General features: G+C 54.5%; 8 protein-coding genes across 8 annotated transcripts; 5 read left to right on the forward strand and 3 right to left on the reverse strand.

Annotated features, from left to right (window-relative positions):
- Positions 1-1,858: 1,858 nt before the first annotated feature.
- On the forward strand, positions 1,859-3,271 carry N0V96_006962 (uncharacterized protein; the record flags this gene model as incomplete). Its single annotated transcript, XM_053192429.2, has 2 exons — positions 1,859-1,945; positions 2,117-3,271. The coding sequence occupies 2 exons, from the start codon at positions 1,859-1,861 to the stop codon at positions 3,269-3,271; spliced, it is 1,242 nt and encodes a 413-aa protein (XP_053050193.2).
- Positions 3,272-4,057: 786 nt separating this feature from the next.
- Positions 4,058-5,357, reverse strand: N0V96_006963 (uncharacterized protein; the record flags this gene model as incomplete). The annotated part of the gene is made up of 2 exons (XM_065757875.1): positions 4,058-5,025; positions 5,081-5,357. 2 exons carry the CDS (start codon positions 5,355-5,357, stop codon positions 4,058-4,060), a joined length of 1,245 nt encoding a protein of 414 aa, XP_065613398.1.
- A 1,838-nt stretch (positions 5,358-7,195) lies between these two features.
- Positions 7,196-8,497, forward strand: N0V96_006964 (uncharacterized protein; the record flags this gene model as incomplete). Its single annotated transcript, XM_053192431.2, has 1 exon — positions 7,196-8,497. The coding sequence occupies one exon, from the start codon at positions 7,196-7,198 to the stop codon at positions 8,495-8,497; it is 1,302 nt and encodes a 433-aa protein (XP_053050195.2).
- A 237-nt stretch (positions 8,498-8,734) lies between these two features.
- N0V96_006965 (uncharacterized protein) lies at positions 8,735-9,094 on the reverse strand (the record flags this gene model as incomplete). The annotated part of the gene is made up of 1 exon (XM_053192432.1): positions 8,735-9,094. The coding sequence occupies one exon, from the start codon at positions 9,092-9,094 to the stop codon at positions 8,735-8,737; it is 360 nt and encodes a 119-aa protein (XP_053050196.1).
- A 3,145-nt stretch (positions 9,095-12,239) lies between these two features.
- On the forward strand, positions 12,240-13,703 carry N0V96_006966 (uncharacterized protein; the record flags this gene model as incomplete). The annotated part of the gene is made up of 2 exons (XM_053192433.2): positions 12,240-12,447; positions 12,517-13,703. 2 exons carry the CDS (start codon positions 12,240-12,242, stop codon positions 13,701-13,703), a joined length of 1,395 nt encoding a protein of 464 aa, XP_053050197.2.
- A 6,413-nt stretch (positions 13,704-20,116) lies between these two features.
- On the forward strand, positions 20,117-21,032 carry BCP1 (Mss4p nuclear export; the record flags this gene model as incomplete). The annotated part of the gene is made up of 2 exons (XM_053192434.1): positions 20,117-20,194; positions 20,256-21,032. 2 exons carry the CDS (start codon positions 20,117-20,119, stop codon positions 21,030-21,032), a joined length of 855 nt encoding a protein of 284 aa, XP_053050198.1.
- Positions 21,033-21,098: 66 nt separating this feature from the next.
- Positions 21,099-21,964, reverse strand: ARO7 (chorismate mutase aro7; the record flags this gene model as incomplete). The annotated part of the gene is made up of 2 exons (XM_053192435.1): positions 21,099-21,828; positions 21,894-21,964. 2 exons carry the CDS (start codon positions 21,962-21,964, stop codon positions 21,099-21,101), a joined length of 801 nt encoding a protein of 266 aa, XP_053050199.1.
- A 759-nt stretch (positions 21,965-22,723) lies between these two features.
- MDV1 (Mitochondrial fission protein) lies at positions 22,724-24,885 on the forward strand (the record flags this gene model as incomplete). Its single annotated transcript, XM_053192436.1, has 4 exons — positions 22,724-22,798; positions 22,876-23,485; positions 23,543-24,558; positions 24,610-24,885. The coding sequence occupies 4 exons, from the start codon at positions 22,724-22,726 to the stop codon at positions 24,883-24,885; spliced, it is 1,977 nt and encodes a 658-aa protein (XP_053050200.1).
- Between the last annotated feature and the right edge of the window lie 1,180 nt (positions 24,886-26,065).

The raw sequence follows: 26,065 nt of genomic DNA on the forward strand, positions 1-26,065 counted from the left end.
GCCCTAGTCAGAGTTCTCCTCTTTCTCACCGTCTATCTCCATATCCATTCTTCCTGCAACTCTGGCACATTCAACCAGGGCATTCATCGCCTCATCTTGAGCTCATTGTCCATCATCTGTCGCAATTCATCCGCGATTGTCCCGTCCCATCTATCCCTCGGAACCCTTGCACGCAAGATCATGGTACGGATACAGACGCAGACAGAGTAGTTTTGCCCACGGCATCTTCCTTGTTCACCACACCTCCTCATTTCCTACCCTCCACCAAGAGCCATGCATCCCCGTTGCAACAACTGCCCCCCCTCCCGGCTCTCCCTCCCTCCCTACCCCCTCCCATTGACCCCTGTCATCGTCCATCCTGTTCAGGGCCCTCACTCCCGGGTACCTCACTGACCATACCTTAACTGTCCACTTGGCTCAATATCCCAGTCCTCGCATGCGGCCGTTCCACAGAGAGCGAGAGACAGAGAGAAAGAGAGGCAATACCTACCTATGTTTTTCCCTCTCGCGATTCGCCATCGTCATGTCTTTCGTACTCGCTCCCTTTACCTTCAGGCTTCTGACTAGCATCACGACCCGAGACAGGTATAGCCTGTCACCGCAACCTGCGACACATGCAGGCGAGGCACTGCGTCTATGACTATCATGTCGAAGCCCCATGCATGCCGATATCTGTCACCGCACTGATGCCATCCAGGCCGTCCCATCACCAGCCGCTAGTTCCCCATTTGCTCATTGAGCCCCTCCATCTGTGCCATGCTTGGAGAGTTTCGGAAGTGGCTCAACAGGGCCCTGCCTAGTCACCGCAAAAGGCGAAAAGTTACTTCCATCCGCCGTCCCGTTTTCCATCCGTCCAGCATCGTCAACCAATGCCACGACGATTTCACGCCCAGTGCGTACAGCTGCTGCCCAAATGCGGACACGTCCTGACCCGACGTGCTTCGTTCCTTGCCGAACCATGTACACTACCGCCCGGTATTCCCTATCCCTCCCTATCCTAACTCCTTTCATCTCTTCGTCTCGCAAGCCAGTACGATACCGGCCAAGGTTTGTGCTGCTGCCGAACGCTGAGGTGGCTCCGTCGCTTGATGTCTCTTGCATATGATTTCCCGAGATTACATGTACGAAGCTGTTAGCTTGGCTCCGATAACTGGTCGATGTTTGGTTGGGCGAAACTTGGCCAACTCTCCCCATCATGGTCACCCTCGATAGGTATGCTCATGGCCCGTTGTCCATCCGTCTCCCCATTCACCCAAGATAGCCCCTTGCAACTTGGTCTATCACCGATTGACACCACCATGAGCATCATTCACCAGGACGTTGAGAGTGTCCGGGGGCCAGGAAAGCACGCAAGCCTATTTAAGGGGTGGTGGGGAGCAACGGTCCCTCGCGCCAAAGTTTCTTCGTAATTCCCTTTATCTCGAGTCTCCTGCTCTTTCGGTTATCATTCCATTCTGTCAAGTGATAACCTATTTTGCTCACCTCCATCTTCGCACGGGAATCATAGTAGCTTGGGTTCTTTACATCTTCATCCCACGAAATAACCCTGTCTATCCTCTTGTGGCCCCCCCATTACCCCCAAACTCCAAATACCAAAGCGAACCTATCAGTCCTCGAGACACCCCGCGCCGGTCCCCTCCCGTCCCTCATTCCCAGGACCCTCGCCCTCGTGTTTTTCAGCATATTTTGTGTTGTCGGCACCCCTCATCCGGCACTTGGGCCAATCCCACTCATCGAGCCCTCCCTATTAGGAAGTTAGGCCAAGCCCCCTTTGACACCCTAACCCATCATCCCACGCTTCACCCCACGCCGCCGGCGTCATCCAGCTTCCATCATGGCCCCAGTCGCAACGGGTGAGATGGCACCAATGCACCTACCCGTCTACAAGTCAAAGTCTTGTTCGGTCACTGCGTCAGTCTTGTATGGTCCTCGGGATTTGCGATTGGTAAGTTCAACTTCTTGGGTTCATGGTCATGGATTGTGACGTGGAGAATGTGGGCTTGTTCGTCACACGAAGGCTCCCCCCACGTTGATCCTGTTGCATCCCTACACCTGAATGTGTCAAAAGCCGCCCCGCCTTGGATATGTTAATTCTAACGACACTCGTACCCCTTAGGAGACGAGGAGCATTGAAGAACCGGCTGCCGGGGAGCTGCAGATCGCCATCAAGCGGACCGGTATCTGTGGGTCTGATGTCAGCTACTACAAGAAGTTCGCCAACGGCGACCTCTGCGCGTGTCATCCTCTCTCCCTAGGCCACGAATCTTCGGGAGAGGTTGTCTCCATCGGGCCCCAGGTCACAGGCTTCAAGCTGGGTGACCGCGTCGCTCTCGAGGTCGGCGTCCCCTGCGGGCAGTGCACTATCTGCCGCAAAGGCAGATACAACCTCTGCAAGAAGATGAAGTTCCGGTCCAGCGCAAAGAGCGTGCCCCATTACCAGGGAACCCTCCAGGAACGGATCAACCACCCGGCGGCGTGGTGCCACAAGATCCCCGACCACGTCTCCTATGAGGCGGCCGCCCTCCTCGAGCCGCTCTCCGTCGCCATCCACGCCGTCAACAGAGCCGCCCCAGAGCCCGGCTCGACGGCCCTGGTTATCGGCGCAGGGACCGTCGGGCTCCTGACGGCCGCCATGGCGCGGCAAGCTGGCTGCTCCGAAGTCACAATCACCGACGTCGACGCCGGCCGCGTCAACTACGCCGTCGAAAAGGGCTTCGCCACCCACGGCCACGTCGTCAAGACCAACTCGGGCACCTCGACGCCAGCCGACCCGGGCGTCATGACCCCCGCGAGCATCTTCTCCGTTCAGAGCGTCCAGAGCAAATTTGACGGCGCAAAATCGCTCGCCGTCGAGATTCTGGCCCTCACAAAGGTCCCCGAAGAACTCGTCGACTCGGACGCCGAAGACGACGGCGTCGACGTCACGTTCGAGTGCACCGGAAAGGAGGTCTGCATGCACACCAGCCTATACGCCACGCGGCCCGGCGGGAAAGTCATCATGGTCGGCATGGGCACCCCCGTGCAGACTCTGCCCCTGTCCGTCGCGCACCTGCGGGAGATTGATATCCTGGGCATCTTCCGGTACGCAAATACCTACCCGACGGGCGTCCGTCTTCTCTGCGCCAAGGGCAACGGCGGGCTTCCGCCTTTAGATGATATGGTTACGCACCGGTTCAAGGGTTTGCAGAACGCGTCAAAGGCTTTTGAGCTTGCGAGTCGGACGTTTGATGACGAGGGAAAGCTTGTGCTCAAGGTTGTTATTGAGGCTTGAGATGTAGCGCCTTTTTCTCTTGCTGCGTAAATTCTCTTTTTGGGAGGGTTCTGGGTTTACAAGTATGCGGGTTTGATTATAGATAGTACCATAGATTCCTTTCTTTCTACTTCTTTTTCTTCTCTTATGGAAAGCAAGCGTTGGATAGTTTGATGAGGTTGTCATGATGACGAAGTTGATACCTACTTAGAGAGTACAGAGGGCTTTTGGGTTTATTCCGTTTCCTTGGCTTTACTGGGACAAAAAGAGGTAAGAGCATAGGTAGTCTGCAGGCTGAGAATAAAAAACGGAGAACATGACAATTTCAAGATGATGAATGATATTATGACATATATGAAAAGAAAAAAAAGTCACGCAAGAGAATCGAAATGAAGGGGGGCATATGTTCCCTTAGGATGCGTGGGGGAGGGAAGTCAAGGAACCTAAGGAAGGGACGTGGATGTGGGAAGGTGTCAGCGGCGGAGATTGTAGTTGAACGCTGGGAGGCTCAGGATGATCCCGTTAACAAGGCAGTATTCACCTCCAAACCGGGGCTGTACATGGATCAATACTTGGGCCTCATGAGAATTGATCTATGATGCTTCAAGAAGCCCACTGACAACGGTGTATCTGGACCAAAGGAGTTTTGTATTTTTTTCGGGGTCTATTTATGCCCCTCGCAAGTGTCGTCATGTCTACATTATCCCCGGAACGCCTCCCCATGAATCCCAGATAGGCTGATGATGCGCGCAACCGCCGCCAAAAAAGACTCTTCACTCCGCTGATCAGGCATCGTTAACCCCACTTCTACATCATAATGTCTCCCGCACCCGGGAGGTTGAAGCCAGAAGGACCGAAGCTAGAAAAGTCGGCCGCCGCCGCACCGCCGCGGTTCCTGACACGTGCGAGCTCGGCGATGCTGAACTTCTTGCCCAGGTCGCGCATGCCACTGATACTCTGCATGAGGTCGTTGAGACGTGACGTAATGGCCACCTCGTTCTCCTCGCAGAGCACCTCCTTTTCGAAGCCCTCCGCGTCAGAGGGAACGACAAGATCTAGCCGGTTCACGAGGGCCTGGATCTGGCGGAGGATTGTGTGAGATGGCGTAGTTTGCGCGTCTGTGGTGGTGGAGGCGGCGTCGGTTTGTTCCGCCCCGGCAAGGGGTTCGGCCGGCAGGCGTTCGAGGTAGGTTGTGATGAGGCGGATGCGGCCCTGAAGCATCTTGACGGCGTTTGCCTTGGCCGTGAGGGCGGCCACCATCTCTTCCTCTTCTGGGGACAGCTGAGTCTCTGCGTCGTCCCCGTCTGCGCTGTCGGCAACGACGACGCGGCGCTTACTGCCCGACTCAACGAGCTGGACCTTGGGCTTGGCAGTCTCCTTTGGAGCCTCGACGGCGGTCGCGTTGCCGGCACCGCGCGCGACATGGTCCATGCTAATCATCTCAGCCTCGCCTGTCTCGACCGTGTAGGGCAGCTCGCGGAAGCGCAGCTTGAGCTTGGATTCCCCGTCGTCCATCTTCTTGTCCTCGCCCTCCGCCTCGGCAGCTCTCGGGTCGTCGACCTCATAGTTGGATTCGTAGATGGTCATGGGCAGCTTGCCACCCACGGAATGAGTAAAGACTTCTTCGGGGTGGAAACCGAGGAGGAGGGCCGACTCGTTGAATTCGGAGAGGAGCTGGTGGTGGATCGGGAGGACAGTAGGTGTCGGACCTGTCACTGCGAGCAGAGTGTACCAGCCAACCAGGTCTAGGCTTCGGTCCTTGTGTACTGTCTTCACTTGGGGCGTGTCAGTCCAACGAAAGCATAGAAAATAAGGAACAGCTGAGCTTACTCTGCTCTAGTCTTGCGCCGAAGCGCCCTGTATCCAGAAGGTAGCCTCCTTCTACCTCTGGTTTTGGTATCGTGTGACAATCAAACGCATGTTCGACGGTAATCTCGCGACCATTCTGCTGGCCGAGAAGGGCGCCCACAATGGGTCCTTGCTGCGACCGCAGAGTATGACGGGTAATATAGTCGGATATGGTAAGGAGGACCAAAGGATGGAGGACTGCCTGAAGCTCCGAGGACTTTTGGTTCGAAATGAGCGGGTTTACGTCGGAGGAAGCCATGGCTGACGATTCTCTGGCCGTCGCCACAGGATATCGGATTTTCTACTCGATTGTTGAGACCATATGAGACGGCGAAAGGAGAGACGATTTGAATCGAGGCCCTGTTGCTTGGTGTACGTTTTGAAGGCCGTGGCGCTTGCTGTTGGTGCTGCAGGTGCAGTTGCAGATGGGGAGTATGTTGCTCGGGTAGGGTGTCTGTGGTGGAGGTGAAGCTGCCTTGAGGCTGCCCCGCGATGTGGGGAAGGCATGGTCCACAGACTGAACGGGAGCTTAACACGACAAGAGGCTGAGGCAGGGAGTCAAGCCACATGCTGACTGTTCCAATCTATGGCCAATCAAAGCAAGGCGGGTAGCTTGGAGCTATGGTGGGGCCTACGGTGCTCACTCACCTCAGTTTCATGAACTGAGGTGCTCTGTACCTCAGTGTACTCAGATGCTCCTCTTCATCAACACCATTCTTAAACCGAATGAGCACTTTTCATTGCGATGCGGTATTCTGTTCAGGTTCGTCCCAATTTGAAGCAAATCACACTGTTATGTAGGCCAGGCTTGATGATGTCTTGTCATGTGCAGCCTATTTCAATCAGCGCCATTGACCCCTGCCTTGATAAGGCCATGAAGACACTAGATGAGTCCATGACTAGACAAGGGAGCAAGTGCCTCAGATCAGAACCATCCCGGCCGCTTTCATTGTCCGAGCTTGCAACTCTTTAGACAAGCGGTAGACTCAAAACCGGAGTCTCTAGGTCTTTCGGTGATGGGCCACATTGCTGAGAACACTGGCAACTCTGCACACCTCCTTATAGTCAACGTACTCACTTGGTCACCTCATGCCGCCTTCCCTGCCAAGTGGCAATCTGCATCCTGGACCCGAGAAAAGTTGCATCAAGGTGCTTGTCACAGTACGCAAAACGTTGTGATTTTCCTCTTCTTCTTGCCAGGCACACCAGGCTGGAATCCCACCGTACCAAAGAAAACGACTCAAAGGCAAACTGTGCAACATGCCAACACTCTTCTCTTGGCTTCCTTCTTTGCTGTTCATGGCTCACTGTTACTGGGTGTGCTCACCTGCCCCCGTCAATTCCAACATGTACCCAGCAGAGGCCGTTGTTGGTTGGCACAGAGTTCAAATATGGATGCTTGGCCGTTTTCTTATCAGCTAGCGGCGTTCCTCCATCTCATCGATGTTGCATCCGCTCCCGCTCCCGCATCAGCAAGACACACCCATCTCTCCCTCTTTTCCCCTCTATCACTGTCACTCTCTCATCGATATGGAAAGCTCCCACCACTATCTGGGCATGTTTCCCCCAGTCTATCCAACAGGGCTTGCACCATACCCACAACCTGTGATACCAGCGAAACGAGAGGACGACGACGTCCAATTCGTATCTTCCAATCCCGTCAAGAAGAGAAAGATTGGTGGCTATCAGCCGGTCACGCCACATTCCACCACAGACTCACCGGCGGCGGAGCCACCCGCCCCCATCAACAACAATCAGCCGTCCGAGCCCGCCAAGCTGATCTCCCAGCCGGAAAGACGGGGAAGCACGGGGATGGTCGATCACTCGCCCACGACCCGTTTACCGGATGTGGACCCGATGAGAGGATGCTCCATGCCGACACCAGAGAGGTCCTGTCATTCCGAGTCATTCTGGACTGCACCGTATACTGGACCGCAGTGCTCGCCACCAGTGTCTCCTAAATCACTTCCCGAACATATTTCGCCTTCGATGCTCGGGATTGACAAGAATGATGGATCTGCACCTGGTTGCATGAGCGGAACCAACAAAACGATTGCTGATATCCCCCCACCGGTCCCGTCAGCCATGCCGTCAACAATGCCGTCACCTCATGTGTATCAAGCGCAAGTATCAGGAGAACAAGGTACGCCGAATCAGATGCAACCAGAGACCGAGAACCACGCTGAGACTGCAAAGGAGACACCCGCGGCTGCCTCAGCTCCCGCAGCTCCCATGTTAGCTGGCATCACTGACCTGGGCAAGATCAACTCTATGCCTGTATCAGGAGCAGACGGCACAATCATCCCTCACCAGACAACTGAGTCGGGGCCAGCGTTGAGCCATTCTGGGGCCGAGACGGACTCGAAGAATGCCCTTTGCGATCTCTTGGATCAGCAGGTAGACCTTCACAGTTCCAAGACCAATGACCCCCCCTTCCCATTCCATACCCATACTCAGCAAAATACACACGCATCAAATCCGTTGACTGCTGATGTTCACAACACTGCTCATGGTACGTCGGATAACCAGACTGGCGCCTGCGCCGACCGCCCTGCGTCGGGAGCAAAGGCGCCATGCCGTCAGTGTGTGGAGTCGAGGCTGAGGCAACAGGCTGCCAACATGGCAGTCAACTCAGGTTTGCCAAACGGAACAACTACATCCACCACGAGTCAGGCTCCTCTCCCGCCGTCTTCTGTGCAACAGCCTTGGACAAACCTCTTGGGACTTAACCCGTACCATAACGCGATGGCTGGAGCCATGTACAACCCGCTCCTGCAACAATCTTTAATGGCTGGACCAGCTGGTCACTTTGCAGTCCACCCACAACAACCGCATCTCGGTGCCGGGATTCCTCCCCAACAGCCAGCGGGACACATGTTCCATCTCGGACCTACTTCGCCGGTCCCGCAAACACCGGCGTACGTTGCGCAACAGCCGCCCACCCAACCATTCAAACTAGCCGGGGGAGCAACCGCCTCGAAACCGCAAGCAAACAGGGTCCCCGACACGCAACCGACGACCAAACACATCATTGTCGATATCGCAGACACCTGCCTGAACATGTTTCCCTTTCAAGAGGTAGCGAAGCGACATAACCAACCGGAACAGAAAATCAGGGACATTTTCTCCGCCGTCATTCAGGTCCCGCTGCTCCGTTGTCCCACGGACAAGAGAAGGGCCGGCAAGCTGGGCACGGCGAGGGTCAAGGAGTTTACGCAGGCGAAGAAGGAGGTGCAGGCGCAGAAGGGGAACACTGGCCAGCAGCAGATCCGGCAGGATTCTCCGAACCAGAACCAAAGTCAGATGTCGTATGTGCCTTCGGCGTGGGATGTTGCGCAGTTCATGGGCCCAAGCGATGTGCGGCTTGGGGCGTTGCCAAAGCATTCTCCGCCTTGGTGATGGGAAGAGAGGGATGTTCGACTTAGAGGTCGTATCGTTTATGGGAGGGTAGTGTTTTCATCTTGTAGCTCATTGTTGAGGTTTAAGAAAGGGACTTCGTTGAAGAGGGCATCTTGAAGTTTTTTTGTATCTATACCCCCATCTGCAATTTCATTTCAACTTTTTTCTTGACCCGACCGGCCTCCACCAAGATTATCCATCCATCCACACCATCACCAATAACCTCGACGATGTCATTCACAGAGCAGGCAAGCCAGGCCACTCAACATCCCCGCCCGGCTCCTCCCTCACCAAACTCACCGTAAAGTTCCGCTGGCGCAGCAGCCGCGTGTGCTCGAGCATGGCGCGCCGAGCACGCCGGATGCCGTCCTCGTCGCCGGCGGCGTCGGCCCGCATGTACTCACCCATCAGCACGGCGTGCTCGGCCTCGTGCCGCGCGCGGTTCTGGGTGTAGCTTGCGGGGCGGTGGCAGGCGGCGCAGCTGTCATTGAGGAAGGTGGGCTGGGGCTGTTGCTGGTACTGCGCGCTGTCACGGTCGATTGGGCCGGAGGAGAGTGTGTGGCCGCAGGACATTGTTGTTTGGGTACCTTGACGCATTTTGACCTTTTTTGGAGGCGCACGTGTTAATGTTCGGAGATGCTTGGCTGATTGGGATTTGAGGCTACTAGATTTTAGCTGGAGGACATGGGCTATTTGTATCACTAGTGCCGTTCTTCATCGTTCTTGTTCAGTTGGTTCCTGGAAGCTATTTGCAGTACATGTTCTTTGTTCCAGCTTGAGATCTTGGATGTTGAATAGAATCCATTGTGCGAAACCTTTACGTCTTTGTGTGAATAGGGACGGAAGTCTGAGGCTCACAACTGGCACAGAATCTCATCGTGACCTCCCCACGTGTAGTAGGGGCGCAGGGATGACCTCTCCCCCTTGCTCGGCAAACCTCTATTTCGGATCACAGAATCCGATGTTCCAATGCCCAAATCAGTGACATGGTCATTAGCACATGGGCTTCCCTAGTCGTTCAAAACAAAACAAAAGAATCAATCATAATCATGGGGATATAGACGATAGGTTTTCGTCCTTTGATAACCCGACACACATCTCGCTTCCGCAAAGAGCCCAGGGTACTTATGTTCCCCCCTCCCGGATATCTCGAACAGGGTCGTTTTTGCATATCAGCGAATAGCATCGCTTGCCGAAACGGCCCCCCAGGAGAGTCGAGATTTGCCCACCAATGAGCGGCGACGCGGAAGAAGCAACGCAGTACTCCGTACCGGCTGGAGATTGCCGTCGGCCCGGCGCATGTGGTTGTTGTGTGTGTGTTGGGGTTGAGGAGGTTTGCGAAGCGTTTATCCGCCGTTTGCAAGCATGTACATGGAATGACGCTCACACTGTCTATTGAACTTGTTCTTGGGAATTATACGTTGAGGATATAACCCCGTGCCATGATGCAAATTCCCCCTGTCTCAGAGGGCCTTCATGCCTGGCCCTAACGATTTGGAACGTTTGCGGGAAATAAGAAGTGGTCTTGTTACTGATCTGACGAGGCGCATGCGTGGAGGCTTGCATACGAGGGCGTAGCGAAGGGGCGGCACGCAATGAAAGCGTCGGTATTTTCTACTACGGGATGCGACGAAGACAGCGGATGGACCAAAATCGTTTTAGTCTGGAGGGTACCTGAAGACAAAAGATGTCTACTTCATAGAACTATCCAGATCCTACAGGCGCGATGCTGGTCTAGCCTTACACCTGGTCTAGAGAACTCCGGCTTCTTCGCCGTTTCTAGGCGTCTCACCCGGTCTCTTATTTCAAAGCACCGTGACTTGACGTCAGACGAAGACTTACCCCACGGAGCGGCACTCTGATCTTTGGTGAGGGTGCCCGGGCCCGAGGGCTCCGGACGCGGCGCGAGAAGGGACGGGACCACCTCACTTCCACCTCCGGCACCTCGGGTGGGTGGTCTCAACGGACGCTAGGTTGCAACTACACTAGCTCAGTGTCATTGAACAATGCACAAATTGTGGGGTGCAGATTTCCAAATGCGACGTTGAAGTTGACGTTGATGTTCCCCACGGGGAAAGCAAGAGTCATGAACCTGGTTTACTAAATGTTTGTAGTAATTCCTCCTTTTTTGTAATTTCTGCCTCTTGAGGGGAGATCGTGTCCGTGCCTGCATGAGATCTCCATTCAATCTTTGCGTCAAAGTAACGTTCCAGTACTCCGTATACCCCGTCCGGTCTAAGAAGCACACTCAGGGCCTTGAGATGACACATAGTTCCTTTTAGTAATTCGATAAGGTTTATATCCCCCCCCCACAACACTTCATGTACGATGTTGTAGGTCGTTCCTTCCAGCCCCGCCGGACCTCATGGAACGTGAACTCTTTTTCTCTTGTCGCGTTCATTGTGGTCGCATGTCAAAGTGACCCTCTGCTATGGAGTATTGACGGGGTGCATCGGCAATAGTCCCAGGTAGCGGTCGAATCTTGTGCGAGCTTTTGACAAGTTTGAATGTGGTAATTTGTAATGGATGGATTGTAGTCACCACGACGCAAGAGGGCATACTTTCTCATTCACTACTAGGTAATTATAGCACTTTTACTAGACGTCATTTCAGTTTCTGAACCATTTCGTCGGCCATGAACGATCTCGATGCAAGGTCAGATCGGAACACCGCGACATCCCGCCTTGGATCGGAGCCGTGTGCTGTCCGTACCTCCGAGGCCAGATGTCACGTTCCATCGGAGACATCGGCGCGGCAACGGGGCATCCCACGGGTGCACGGATACAACGACGCCAGAAGAAAGAGGGCCGGAGCGGAGCCTCAAGGAAGATCCTTGTCGTTGAGGACCGTGCCGGCGGGTGGCGCCGGATAAAGAAAGCTGGGGCAGACCCAGTTTCCCTTGATCTCCTCTTTGGGGTTGATGGACGAATCACATTTCACGAATCCGACCTCAGGTCCTCAGACCAGGCACTCACCCACACTATTGTCCGACTCCTTCCCCTCCCCTCAGTATAATTGTGGGATACACTTAGTTTCCTTCTAACCCAGTGGAAGAGAAAAACTGGATAATGTGGAGAAGAAGAGTGAGGATCCCCAGCTTATCTTCTTTCGTCTGTATTAAGCTATTACTAAGTTATCTTTTGTAAGAAAAAGATGACGGGAGCTTGCTAGCCATGTGGTACTCTGGCGGAAAACCTTTGAAGATAGGAAGAGCGGGGTAAGCCAAGCATCTGTCAGATATTCAATTTCAACGTTGCCATGTTCTCATGCCTACTTCTCTATCTCGATGCTGCCTCTGGATGTATCGGGTGCTAGGGACATGTTGCAATGGTCGGAAGTCTTGGAGAGTATTAATCAAAGCAACTTGCAATAAGATATACATAATCAACTCGGGTTCACAGAGAACGAGGAGAAACATCATCATCCTATCCATCAACGAGTTAGGATATCGACAATGGCTGCCGAGGTACCTCGAGAGCTGCCCGACGATGCGTCACACACTGGACCCGGCCTTCGGGATGACCTCGAGGACGGGAAGAGCTTCAATCTCATGAGGCTGTACTCAAACCCGTGGACACAGTAGGACCCACACAAAATTTACCCTCGTGTGTCGCAACCCGCTAAAGTGTGCCCCCAGAATCATCCTCATAAGCTTCATCTGCTTCTGTCTTCCTGGGGTTAGTAAACTTCCTTTCATGAGACTGAGAGATCATGAAATCCTGACGAGAAAACCAACACACAGATGTATAACGCCCTCACCGGCCTAGGAGGCTCCGGCCAAGTCGACTCAACAGTAGCAGCCAATGCAACCGTCGCCCTCCTCTCCACAACGGCCGTGGCGTCCCTCTTTATCGTAGGCCCGATCCTGTCTCTCGTAGGCCCCAAGGTCGCGTTTCTCATTGGAGGCTGGACCTACGCCCTCTATAGCGGAAGTCTCTTACACTTCAACCGTACGTTTCCCCCTCCCCTATGATCCCGTCTATCTCCCTGAGGAATACTAAAAAGAATCAACCCCAAAGACACTGCAAACGGAACCTTTGTCATCGCCTCTGGCGCCATCCTCGGCATCGGCTCCTCCTTTATCTGGATCGTCCAGGGCGCCATAATGACAACCTACGTCCACGAGTCGCAAAAAGGCCGCGCCATTGCCGTCTTCTGGATCATCTTCAACCTAGGCGGCGGCGTCGGCAGCCTCGCCGCCTTTGGCCTAAACTTCTCCTCCTCCACCGGCACCGTCAACGACGCCACCTACATCGCCCTCATGGCCGTCATGCTCTTCGGCTGGGGCCTCGGCCTCTTCATCTGCTCCCCGAAGCGCATCCGTCTCGCGCAGCTCAGCGCCGTGACCGAGGCGGAGGAAGCCCAAGCGGAGGAGACTAGCAATCGCTCACACGCCTCCGGGCCCAACTCCGGCTTCGCCGTCAGGGCCAAGGGTCTCCTGACCATGACAACCACGACGCTATGCACCTGGCGCGTCGCCTGCATGCTCCCCCTCTTCTTCTGCGCCAACGTCTTCTACTCGTACCAGCAAAACGAAGTCAACGGCATGACCTTCACCCTCCGCACCCGTTCCCTCAACGGCGCCCTCTACTGGCTCGCCCAGATGCTCGGCGGCCTCCTCATCGGCCTCCTCCTCGACCTGCCCACGCTCGACCGCCCCGGGCGCGCCCGCCTCGGCTGGGCCGTCCTATTCGTCACGGGCATGGCCATCTGGGGCGGCGGGTACCGGTTCCAGCGGTGGCAGGACGCGCGGCGGGCCCGGGGCCACGTGCAGGACGTCGACTACGCACAGGGCGTGCCGGGTAGCGCGGACGGCGCGGACGGCGGCGCAACGACGTCGGCCGCCGGACCCATGGTGCTGTATGTGTTATACGGGGCCTACGATTCGCTGTGGCAGTCGTATTGCTACTGGCTCGTGGGCGCGCAGTCCAACTCGACGGGGCGGGCGGCGGTGCTGGTCGGCGCGTACAAGGCGTTCCAGGCGGCGGGTGGGGCCATGGCGTGGCGGATCAACGCGCAACGGTCGAGCGCTATGGCGCAGCTTGCGATGAATTGGGGGTTGAGCATGGGGGCTCTGGTATTCGCCTTGCCTACCGTGTTGGCGGTGACGAAGAGGACTGGTGCTCTGAAGGAGGCTGGCGTGGGAGGGGTTGATGAGGAGGAAGCAGAGAAGGGGACCCAGGGAAAGAAGGTAGAGGGACTGTAATGGTAATTTGTTGGCAAGGAGAAGGGAAAATGTTCCATAGTTGCCGCGTGTGAGTTTTCTTGGTTGTTGCTCTTTAGGTGCGCGATGTCTTGAGAGTGGGTGGTGAGATGAAGATTTATCTAGCTGAGCAAGGGAGGCCTGCAAGGCGATCTCCAGCATGGAGATGATCACACTTGCATAACTAAGGACTTGCTTGTCAACCATCAGTACCCACGTCGAATCTCGTATAGTTTGAAAAGCTCTGTGCTTTAGGAGGTATCTCGCAGGCTGGCCGGACGCGGAGCGTACAGTAGCATATGAGAATCGAGGAGGAAGACGATCGATTCAAGCATGTGCGCAAAGAAGAAAGGAAAGTTCTGAAATATATTTGGTGAGAGGATTGACGTACTAAATCTAGATATAACTCGATTTTCATGCTTGTAAGTGCCTCTCGTGAGAGCGAGGCGATTGCGAATGATCCAAGTCAAGATCGCCCCGAGCGTCATGGGTGGTAGGAATCCGTCATCTCCTAGTTTCTTATCTGGCTCTGGCAAGATGGTGAATAAATCACCCGAGGGTTCCTAGAACCAGCAGGGCCATTGATGAGACTGGGCCAACGGCGGGTAAAATGCTTAAAATCGAGCTTCTAGACGCGAGGAAGTCTCCTTTTGACTCTACAAATTTTCATCTCTCAGACAAATCGGCCCCTCTACTTCAAGGATCCAAGTTCACAATACTACTGACCTACCTCACGTAAATTGGACGGTGGACCACGAGAAGATGGCAGTATTTAAACTCGCATCTGGCAATCCGAAGTTAGTAAGAACAGAGATGGTATTCCGGTTCCATATCATACCTGTCAAACAGTGACTTTGCTGATCCCTGATCCCTACACACTCCCAACTGCCCACCATGAGCGACTTCTCCTCACTCGAAAGCTACATTCGAGCACGCCTTGCCTTGTGGTTAAGGATACGTTAGATTGATGATTATGAATCGCTGGTATCGTAAACTTACATCAGGGCACCAGCCTCACCACTCATCAGCAATCAACCGAGGTGGTGGTGGTTGTTGTTGAAGGATCTCGACCTCCACCAGCCTACCAATCCACTTGTGGCTGGGGGACAAATCCCTCTTCGAACAAGAACAACTGGAGATTATCAGCATCATTCATCCCTCGACTGAGTTCATGGAAAGCTCATACCTATCTTGATCATAGGCCTAGAAGCCTTGCTACAAGAACCGGATACACCGGGCCGTAGCTCGATCGTCGACATACAGGAAAACCTCAAAGGTATCCTGGCCCAAATCAATGCAGGGCAACCAAACACAAACAACTACTTCGAGCTATTCGACACACTGCTAAACGATTAGATGCTGCTGATTTGTTCAGATGATAAGACCTACCCAGCAATGCTGTTGTGGCAGCAGAGTGTGATGAACTCGATTCATTGGCTGTGGCTGTGGAAGGGTTGAAAGGGGGGATCAGCTAGCCTACTGAACCTGAAGAATGAGTACACAAACAAGTGAAAAAGACCACTGAGAGGATAAGAACTGACTCGGAAGATGTAGACCTAGCTTGAGTAGTAATGTATCCTATTACTGCACTCAGTCGTCAGCGAGGTCGTCATGTCAAGGCAGGTGTTGCAACTCACAAGGACGAAGATTCACACTAAATGTGAACCACCCAGAGGGCCCGAAAAGATCCCGATTATGCGCCTGTTGGCACGAGAATTATTGTGGGATCTTGGACGGGCCAATTTGAAGATGATCCCTGACGAATGAGAATTGGTCAAGGTCAATGTTACGGAGAGCCCAGGCCGTTGTGGCGGGAGCGTCGGGCCCGAGCAGTGTCGCGAGATTCATGTGATGAACCTGGTCACGGAGTTGTGCCCGCTGTTCGGCCAGCAGCTCGCAGTGTATCAAGACATGCTCGACGGTTTGCGCATGCTGTTCGCACGGGCACTGGCGCGATGGCACCACCTGATGATGGAGAGGTCAGCGACACTGCATCGGTATGACAGGCGGGGCAAAAAGACCCGATGGCGAATCGCATACCTTCATGAAGCTCAAAAAAGAATTCAAACCGATGAATCCGGTTCGCATCTGAATGAGTATGGCACCCTGAGCCCGGCTCAGGTTGTGATAGTAGCTGAGGACCTTGCCACTACGGTCCGCCTTCTGTGCGAGCGAGAAGTGGCGCGGAAATCCTCCTGATGATTGCGACTTCCCATCGAAGGCGGGTTGTTGGTATTCCGACCAAAGTTCGGCGAACTTTTCGTGTGTAACGACCTTGGTCCAACGCTTGATGTCCTTCTCCATGACCCGTCTAGCACCCTCCCACTTGGCCACTTCTTCCTCAGGAAGCTCGTTCTTGACGTATTGTCGAAATTCTATGGCGCGGTTGTACTGAACTTGGTACGGATTTCTGTTCATGTGGGAGAAAGATAGTTTGCCGGGTGGAAGCTTGCTCGTACGGATTTCAGAGCATGGCCTTCTGCGGTGTCAAAGTTGCGGGCGCGATGCGCCATTCCCACGCGTTTGAGATAGAGGTCAATGGGCTCGATTTGCATCTCGTTGTGGACAACAAGATTGGGAGTGGACTTCATGGCTCCAGATATCTGCCGCACACAGGTGTACTGCAGGCGATCGAGCAGGTCTACCGAATTAGCCTGCAAGCTCCATTGGCAACCCTGCCGTCTAGGAATGTACCATGCTGCGCAGGCGTATGCGATTATGGGCCGAACGCTAGTGATATAGAGGTGTCTCATCTCATTCGTTGACGGTTCCCAGACAGAACCGGACATGCGACTAAAGTGCGCCATACGTTGCTGAACCTTACTGATGATGTGGTAGACTTGGGCGGAAAAAGTGAGCTCCACGTCAATTTGCACACCAAGAACCCTCGCAACCTGCTTCACGCAAGACGACGGCATACCTTCAATGGAAGGGAACGCCTTGCAAACAGGACCTTTGGTGTTGGGTTTCCTGAAATGCATGATCAGGAACTTGCCCGGGTCGAAATCAATGCCGACTTTCTTGGCCCATTTGAACAGTGGCTCGAAAACCTTCTCGATGATCCTGCAGTTCTCTTCCCAACTGTCGGAAGTAACAAGGAGAGAAAAGTCGTCAGAGAACTGAATGTCGAGGAGTTCGACTGAAGGGAAGCTGAAGTGGTTGGATATGTCAAGCATGGGGCCCGCGAAGATGATGAACAGGATGGGCGACAAAGGACTTCCTTGAGGGATGCCGATGTTGACGTAGAACCAGTCAGATGTATGTCCTGGTGCGCGAAGCTGAGACCTCCTGAGGGATAGAAAAGACGCTATCCACTTCACCAACCAGTCAGGGACGCCGAGCTCGACCAAAATGCGAAGGAGCGCTTGACGGTCAACGTGATCAGAAGCTCCTGAAATCTCCGAGCTGCACATTGTCGTTCGCCTCTTGCACCTCCCCTTATTCTCTAAGACCAAGCCTTGTAGACAAAGTTGAAGATATGCTCTAGGACCTCGGTGGTGCTCCTTTCAACGCATGCGAATTGCCTGCTTGGAAGAAATTTGTACTGGACCGCAAGTAATTGTGGTCGTGCCGCCACCAGCCTTTCCAACAGTTTGCCTATACAAGAAAGCAAGGCTATGGGACGATACGCTTTTGGTTGGGCATAGTCCTCCTTGTCAGGCTTGGGAAAGGCAATCGTTGTCGCGTCGCGAAAACAAAGGGGATGGTGAAATGTCTTGAAGCTGGCGTTGACGAGATATTTGAAGTATATGTAAATTTCCGCCCATCCAACCTTGAGAGCATTGCTGATGATGTCGCCGGTCCCGACAGCCTTGCCTCTTTCCACTGAGGTGAATGCCTCATGCAACTCCCCATCGCTGATACGCTGAGGAGTAAAGAGTCGGGGACGCTTGGGGTCAAGCTCGGGTACCTCAGGAGCCGGCGGGTCAGAAGCATCGCTTGTTTTGGGCCAAATCTTGTCCTTGAAGCAGTGCAAGCTTTCGTCATCGGTCTGACAGACAGACCCGTCAGGTCGTATAAGTCTCTTCAGATGAACCTGTCGTCGCGGTTGACTCCACGACGGAACCTGCCTCGCTAATTGGTGAAGGCCCCGTCGTTGAGAAGACTGGCTAGCAATATTCTCTCGAAAAGAAGCCAGCTTGTGCATGTTGGTGACGTGACGGGTTTCACGCTTAGCAATGCGACACTTCTCCTCTTGACTCCGCTGTTTGCGTCGAGATCGAAGCTCATGCAGAATGCGAAGCTGATTCTCCTCGTTCTCACGAGCGCGTTGGACGTCTTCCGGGACCACTTCAGGCTTCGGCCGCGGGGCGACCTTCCTGTAGCAGGGAATCGTCCGGCGAACAGCTTGGTAGATGGCCAGCACAAGCGCTTTGGCGTAATCATCAACTGCAGCTGCAGTTCGGATAGTGGGGCAGCTGATGGTAAGCAATTGCTTTTTGACTTCTTCGCAATATTTCTTTTCGTTTGCTTTGTCCCAATTGAAGCGCGGCTCCTTGTCTCGATTGGGCGCAATGAAGATCCTAGTATGGTGCGGACGGTGGTCTGAATCGAATCCAGGTACTGACAGCGCTCGAGTTGGATGGGCCCGGAATTCAAGCCTCTGGCCAGCAAAGGCCAAGTCAATCGTGGTTGAGAAATCGCCGGAGTCGGTAGCCGACCGTGAGTAAGTCCTCAGGCCGGGTGGCAACAAGCATCGCATGCCTGCCGTGCTTGTTGCCTGGTGAAGAATTTCGGCGTCTTTCTCAGCTTGCGCAACCCTATCCCCACCCCATCCCGGATGGTGGAGGTTGAAGTCTCCAACCAATACGGCAGTTTCGTCAGTGACAGGACGACCTGAATCTGTCAATAGTTTCGACATGTAGATGGATTGCTTGTTGTTGTGGACGTTGTGAATCGTCCTCTCGCCGCATAACCTATTGAGAAAGGAAGCTACCGAGCCATAGTGGTCGTTGTCATGTTCTCGCCAATCGATCCTCCAGTCGCTTGGATCGATCGACTGGGTAACATAAAAACCAACAAGCTTGACCGGAACAGGGTCTTCTGCCGTTTTTGGATTGTCTTTTTTCCAAAAGCTCCCTTGCTGGGATATACTCTATGTTGTAGCCTGGACAAGATTTCCGAGCGAATTCTGGTGGAGGATCTTGGATGGCAACGACGTCTGGCGGGGGTTGCATGTGTGGTAGGTGGTCGATGAGGTAGCCCATACAGACGGGAGAGCGTTTGAGGCTCATCTGAATAATATCCAAGTCATTGACGCAGTCCGAGTCGGATGCATATGCCTCATCGTCCCGCGCATCGTGCTGGCGAGCACTTGGTGACGAAGTCGACAGCTCATTGTCTGGCTGAATCCTCGCTAGACACCAGTGCCACTGTATGCTACGCAACTGTGCAGAAGTTCGGGACAAACTTACCTTCTCCTTTCGCGAAGTCCGTTTCTTATGCCCTTTTGTTTTCTTGCAAGTATGTCCCATTCCAGCGAATCCCAAGGCTAGACAAGGCCGGCAATGCGACGATAGTGAATAGATCAAACCAAGACCAGAAGGCGTCAGTAAGCAATCGGCTCATCTAGGGATACTTAGGCATACTAACCCAGGAGAAGATTCACCACTTCGCCAGAGTGAAACGTGGTGCGGACCTTCATCATGAATTAAGGATACGGTGGGAAGGTGGTGGCGACAAGACCAGAGGAAAGGACAAGAAATAGGTAAAAGATGGAGTGCGAAGCAAAGGAAGAAGACGTCGTTGGAGCACCCGTGGGATGTCATGCAGCGTCCGCATCGCTTCCCAAAGCAGACGGCATCTCCAGGATAAGACCGACTTTTTTGATGCAAATAAAACCAGAAGATATCGTGTTCGAGGAGCAGCGTGTGTGAGAATTATACCGACCGGACGGTTCGGCCCAAGCAGAGCGGAGGGCAAACGGGTAAAAGCTATTCATCAGCATGACTGGGCTTGCTCAGTTACTTCATGTAAGTCTTCTGCTTTACAAAAGTGACATCGGATTTTGAACCGAGAACCTCTGCACTCCTGTTTAGTTATAAAACGTCTTCATCCGTCCAATTTGAAATCCCTCACCATATTAGTACCCTCGCCAAGCAGAGAGAGAGAGAGGTCCGAAACTTGACAGCGACGGAGACCCACTCCGGGAACCCGGGCGGCGGGGGCGGCGTTCTTATCGATAAGAGGGGCCGTCTGCCGGCCCGTCCCAAATCAGTCTAGTGAGGGGCACCCCCACCAAAAAATTCATCTTCACCGATGAGGGTTGGCCAAGGTAGCTGGGTGCAGTGCCAATCTCATTGTCAAAAGTCTTGCTCTCAAACATTTGTCTTCAGGTCGAGCCTCTTCGCAAGAAAAAATAAGAAAAGCCCGCCACTTACTCAGCACACATATTCCTCGCACCACCATATTTCAAGATGGGAAAGAAGAGAGAGAGAGACGAGGCCAAGCCTGCGGAGGATGTCAAGATGGCCGATGAGAGCTCCGACGATGAGGTGAGAGACATATCTCTATCTTTCCCGCACCAGAGACCACCGTACTCACTCAGCAAACAAGGATTTTGATGTCGTCAACGTCGATTTTGAGTGGTTCAACTTTGACCCCGAGGTCGACTTCCAAGGCACCAAGACGCTCCTGCGCCAGTTGCTCGACGTCGACTCCACGCTCTTTGACATCTCAGGCCTCGCCGACCTCATCCTGTCCCAACCCACCATCGGCTCGACAGTCAAGGTCGATGGCAAGGAGAACGACGCCTACGCGCTCATGACGGCGCTCAACGTCCAAGAGCACAGCCAGAAGCCCGCCATGGCGGAGCTCGCCAAATACATGATTGAAAAGTCGCAGACCAACCCGGCCCTCGCCGCCGCCGTCCCGCGGGTGCTCAACGACAGCGGCGCGCAGGTGGGCCTGGTGCTGACGGAGCGGCTCATCAACATGCCCTCGGAGATCGCGCCGCCCATGTACCGCATGCTCGTCGACGAGATCGAGGCCGCGGTCGAGGACAAGGAGCCCTACGAGTTCACGCACTACCTGATCCTGTCCAAGACGTACCAGGAGATCGAGTCGACGCTTACCGAGACGGAGAGGAAGGGGAAGAAGGCCAAGGCGGACACGGCGCTGTGGCACTTCCACCCCGAGGACGAGGTCTTTGTCAAGCACGCGGTCGCTCACGGCTCCTTCCAGTTCACGAATGAGGAGAAGGCGGTGGCGGACAGCAAGCGCGCGTTCCAGGAGATGGGTGTCAAGTCGCACGGCCACCTCATCTTGATTGAGGCTAGCAAGTGGGAGGGTGCAGTGCAGGCGGTGGAGCAATACCTGAGTGCATCTCAATAGAAGGAGGGGACTTAAGAGAAAAAAGGAGAAACATGATTTTGAGCAATTATCTTTTCATTTCGTAGTCTATTCTACAGGCTCTAGTCTCTGCATGAGGTACTCGACCTCGACGTCCTTGGTCAGGGGTATCACAAAGTCTTTGTACATGGCCACCACGGCATCGGCGTCAATCTTGGCCTGGTTCTCCGGGCCCGCTCCAATGGAAGGATCGGTGCCGTAGGTCAGGACCTTCAACCTAAGGCGCTCGAGGACCTTCTTCTCCACGGCGGCGTTGGTGATGGCCTCGGCGATGCCCTCGCGGTCCTCGGCCTTGATGAGCCTGGTGTACTTTTCCGGATCGGACTGGAACTTGGACTCGGCGACGAACTTGCCGAAGTGTATCCTGCGGGAGAGGGCCTGGAGGCAGGCAATATCGCAGGTGGCCGAGGAGCCGTAGTTCTCCTGGGACTCGCCGCGGTCCTCGCGGCCGAAATCGGGGCAGAGGGCGGGGAGGAACTTGTCCACGTAAAAGTCCTTGATCTGGTTGTTGACGTTGACGTCGTTGGGGTGCAGGATGCGCGGGTAGTGCAGGGGCTTGAGGATCTGCTTCTGGACGGCTGAGGGGAAGAAGGGGTACTCGTCGGGAGAGTCGTAGCGGCGGATGATGGACTGCAGCTTCTCCTGTTCGCAAAGGTACCAGTCCATGAAGCTCAGTTCGCTGTTTGGTATGTTGAGCGCTCCGGGGACATAAATCGTTTTGTTACGGGCAAATTGAGCCCGCTCGATGAGGTGAAAAGTGATGGTATCTTCGAGACGACTGTATGGTAGTTGGTGTTAGTCGTGAGTTAACAAACAACGTTGGAGGTTGGAGGGGGAACCGACATCAACTGGTAGCGAATGCGGGACAAATCCAACGCCTTGGAGGGGTCCGATAGGTCAATGAGAGAGTCCATTTCGTCGTCAATTGATTGAAAGCCGGTTGGATATTGGTAGACCAGTCTCTGGATGTGATGCTGGTGCGCAGTATGAGTTTGGACGACAGGTTGGGGCGGGTAACGCATTCGGACTGCTTATCGTCGGGTCGTAAAGGGGAAAAAGCTTGACAGTCGTGAGGATTTGGCTGGGTGCGGGCGGGTGACAACCGAGGCCGATGACGCTCCCAGCGAAAAGAGACAAGTCCCCGGCGGGCACTCAGGAAAAAAAAAAAAAAAGACTCGTCCCAACGCAGCACAAGCGCGAGGCTGCCCGTGTCCGACCCCCCGTGCGCTGCACCTGCAGGTCGCTGCCCCCAAGGGATCGGGTGGCTTAAGCGGGCACCAATGACTGGCCCCTGCCATCCTTTACAGTTGAAGTGGTTCCCCCAAATCTTGCAGCCTCGTACCTCGTTAGCGTGCCCAGGTGTCCCGTGTGCCCGTGTGCCCCGTGCAGGGAGCTTCCGGGTGTTTAGCGCGTCATCCAGAACAGGAGGCGTCCCCAACCGGGTTGTTGCCGGGATCACTGCTGGGAGTGTGGATACGTATCTGATTCTCGACCGAGACGACAAAACTCGACCCGGTCGAAAAGAAGCACAAACCCGGAGCGAGCTGTTCCCACAACGCCCAGCTGCGAAATCACCACCTTTTCTCCTTTTCCGCCCCGTTCGTCCTTCCTCGCCTCCTCCCCCTTTGTGCCACTCATTGTCGCGCGCATCGGACGGGAGAGCACACGTACGTATGGCCGCCTCGGATCACGACCAGTATGGCTTCCACGACGATGCGGCCGCCGGAGACGACCAATCCGTCTTGTCTGTAAGTCGACCTTTGCCACTCGCGTGACCACTTTGTTCGTCGTGACTTGATGATTGACCAAAGTGTTGTACCGGTAGACTCGCGGCATAGAAGCATTCGGGCGCAAGGTCACGACAACAGCAAGCCATTTGATGGGTCCTCTGTCCGAGCAAGGGAACAATAATCATCACCACTACCATGGCGCCCTGGCCGAGGTCCACAAGCAGCTCCGGCGGCCAACTATCCAACGAAGCATGTTTTCCATGGCAAAAACGACACCGACAGACATCGTCCGGTCCAAGCTGTCCACGACGGAGATCCAGCATCGCGCCCTGACGTATTTACCCGACGAACTGCTAGCGAACATTCCCGAGAGCGACAATTCCTACTCCCTCTTCCAGGGCTTCAAAGCGAGCTTCCCGGACCTGACTGAAGAAGGTAGGAAGCACCGACGGCGGGTATCGAGGGGCAGGAAACTTTTGGAGGATACGGAAAACACTGCCGGCACACCGCAGGCGCTGCACAATCTGAAGAAAGACAAAGCCTCGATGATGCACGAGCTCGAGATGCTGGGTGTTCGTAAGAACATGGCAAGCAGTGAGATCCGTGACATTGACAACAAGATTGCCAATCTGCACGGTATGCGCCGGATCATCCTGGACAGACTGGCCAACTTGGAGCAGGAGGAAACATTGCTGGAACATGACCGTGAGTTGCACAACCATCTGAGCTCTCGGGCACTCGCTTCGTACTAACTAGCTTCAGTCATGGATGTCGAGACACGGTTAGAAGACGCCCAGGAGCTTGTCGACGAAGCCGAGTCGATTGCGATAAACACACCCACGAAGACCGAGGAAGATCTGGCTGGTGAGGATGACTCTGGTTTCATGTCACAGTCGGTGTACGAGAAGCTCCCGACAACAGCTGGCACACCGGCATCAAAGGCAAAGAAGAGAGTGGTCCGCCGGAAATCGATGCCAATCTTGCACGAGCATTTCGAGGCAGGCACAGCTATTCGGGAAATTCGTGCGCACCAGGATACGATTACGGCTCTCGACTTTGACGCACCCTTTGGAACAATGGTGACTTCGGCCATGGACGACTCGATCAGGGTCTGGGATCTTAATGCTGGACGATGCATCGGTTTGCTGGATGGGCACACGGCCTCAGTCCGCACACTGCAGGTTGACGACAACTTCCTCGCGACTGGCGGCATGGACGCAACGATTCGACTTTGGGACTTGAGCAAGGCACACTACGACCCTCACGGAAGCCAGTACGGAAGGGACGAAGACGAAGACGGCATCGCATTTGAGAACCCCGACGATGGACCGGTCGAGCCTCCTGAAGGAAGCATGAGGGATTGCCACCTCTACACCCTGCAATCCCACGTTGACGAAATTACGGCACTCCACTTCAGAAACGATACGCTCGTTTCCGGCTCGGCAGACAAGACATTGCGACAGTGGGATCTCGAAAAGGGCCGGTGCGTCCAGACGCTGGACGTTATGTGGGCGGCAGCGCAGGCGTCCGCGTCTCTCGGTAGTGAAAGCTCTTGGAGGCAGACGAACAGGGCACCCGCGCAGCAAGCCGATTTCATCGGTGCCCTCCAAGTCTTTGAGACTGCTCTTGCGTGCGGTACTGCCGACGGCATGGTTCGGTTGTGGGATTTGCGAAGCGGACAGGTTCACCGAAGCTTAGTGGGACACACAGGACCGGTGACATGCTTGCAATTCGATGATGTTCACCTCGTGACTGGTAGCATGGACAGGAGCATCAGAGTGAGTTCAGCCCTACTTCATCTACGCCAAGGCACTGCTAATCATCAACAGATCTGGGATCTCCGTACAGGATCTATCTATGACGCCTATGCGTATGACAACGCCATCACAAGCATGATGTTTGATGAGCGGAGAATCGTCAGCGCAGCAGGCGAGGACGTTGTGAAGGTGTACGATAAGGTGGAAGGCCGCCAATGGGACTGCGGTGCGGGCATCTCTGATGCCGAGGAGGGCAAGACGCCTGCCGTCGTGGAGCGTGTACGTGTCAAGGACGGTTACCTGGTGGAGGGACGACAGGACGGTATTGTAGGAGTATGGACATGTTAGAGTATACAGAACCCCCTTTCAACAGAGCGAATACAACGCGATTATGACACAGGCAGAGAAGATGCGAAAGCAATGTCTGAACGAAACGCTGAAGAAATGTGATGAGGTGACCTGTAATTTTCATCTGGACGTCACAATGCTAGAGTATAACAACACCCCCTTTTTGACTTCGTTTTAGACTCTGGGAATGCAACCGATTGAAGCTATGTAGCTAAGTATCTAAGGGTGTTCATCCGACATGCTCCCGAGCCAAAAAATGTAGGACGTAGTTGCCATCATCAGACGAGACCCGCCCAACCAAACATCTCCAACTTTTTTTTTTTCGTGTCTTTCCATTAAACTACTCACGTCCAAACTCACCAAGCTACTTCATCGCCCGGCATTTATGAGAGCCTTTCATACCACAACCAAGAAAACCCGAGAAAGAAGGGCAAGGATCGAAAGAGTGTAGAGGATGGAATAAAGAGAAGGGTTCCTAAGAGAGAGAGAGGGATCCGAAATGTCCGGGATCTTTGATAACCCCGCCCTCATCAAAGAGTGCAGCGATGCAGCGGCGTCGATCTACGCGGACGTCGTCGGCCACCTCACCGCCGAATTTCCTCCGCCTCCGCGACCATTTGAGGGTCATGCCGAAGAACACAGTCTGGAACCGGTTGGGTCGGAGATTTTGAGGGTTGTGGAGGGTTTGGCTTCTGAGGTTCTGAGGCTGTGCGCGGCAGCGGGCTATGGTGTGGATTTGAGCGACTATACAGCAGCAGCACCACCACCACCACCACCCCCATCGGGATCGGAGTCAGAGTCGGGGTTGAAGGGGTCGGAATCGGTGATTGAGCGCCTTGACGGAGAGATTGAGCGGACCTACCGCCGGTTCTATGAGTATGTGTATGCGGACCTGCCGTTTTGTTGGAGGTTGTTGTACACGGAGCTCAGTCTACTCAAATTTTCGGCGGTGGTGTTTTTGTACGTTGCCAGGAGGGTGGCGCGGGGTGGGAAGGAGGAGGAGGAGGAGGAGGAGGAGGATGAAGAGGGAGACAGCGAAGAAAAAGTGCTGGATGAGCTCGTCGCCATACTGGACAAAACTCTCATCCTCGCCGGCGGGGCGGGCTTGAAGCGCGGGAGGAGGACGATTGCGAGGCTGCTCGGGTACCTTGACCACGGGGCGCCATTGTCTTCACCGCGT

This window comes from Colletotrichum fioriniae (assembly GCF_027942845.1).
Source record: "Colletotrichum fioriniae strain IMI 355084 chromosome Unknown scaffold_8, whole genome shotgun sequence".
In the NCBI taxonomy this organism is placed as follows: Eukaryota; Fungi; Ascomycota; class Sordariomycetes; order Glomerellales; family Glomerellaceae; genus Colletotrichum; species Colletotrichum fioriniae.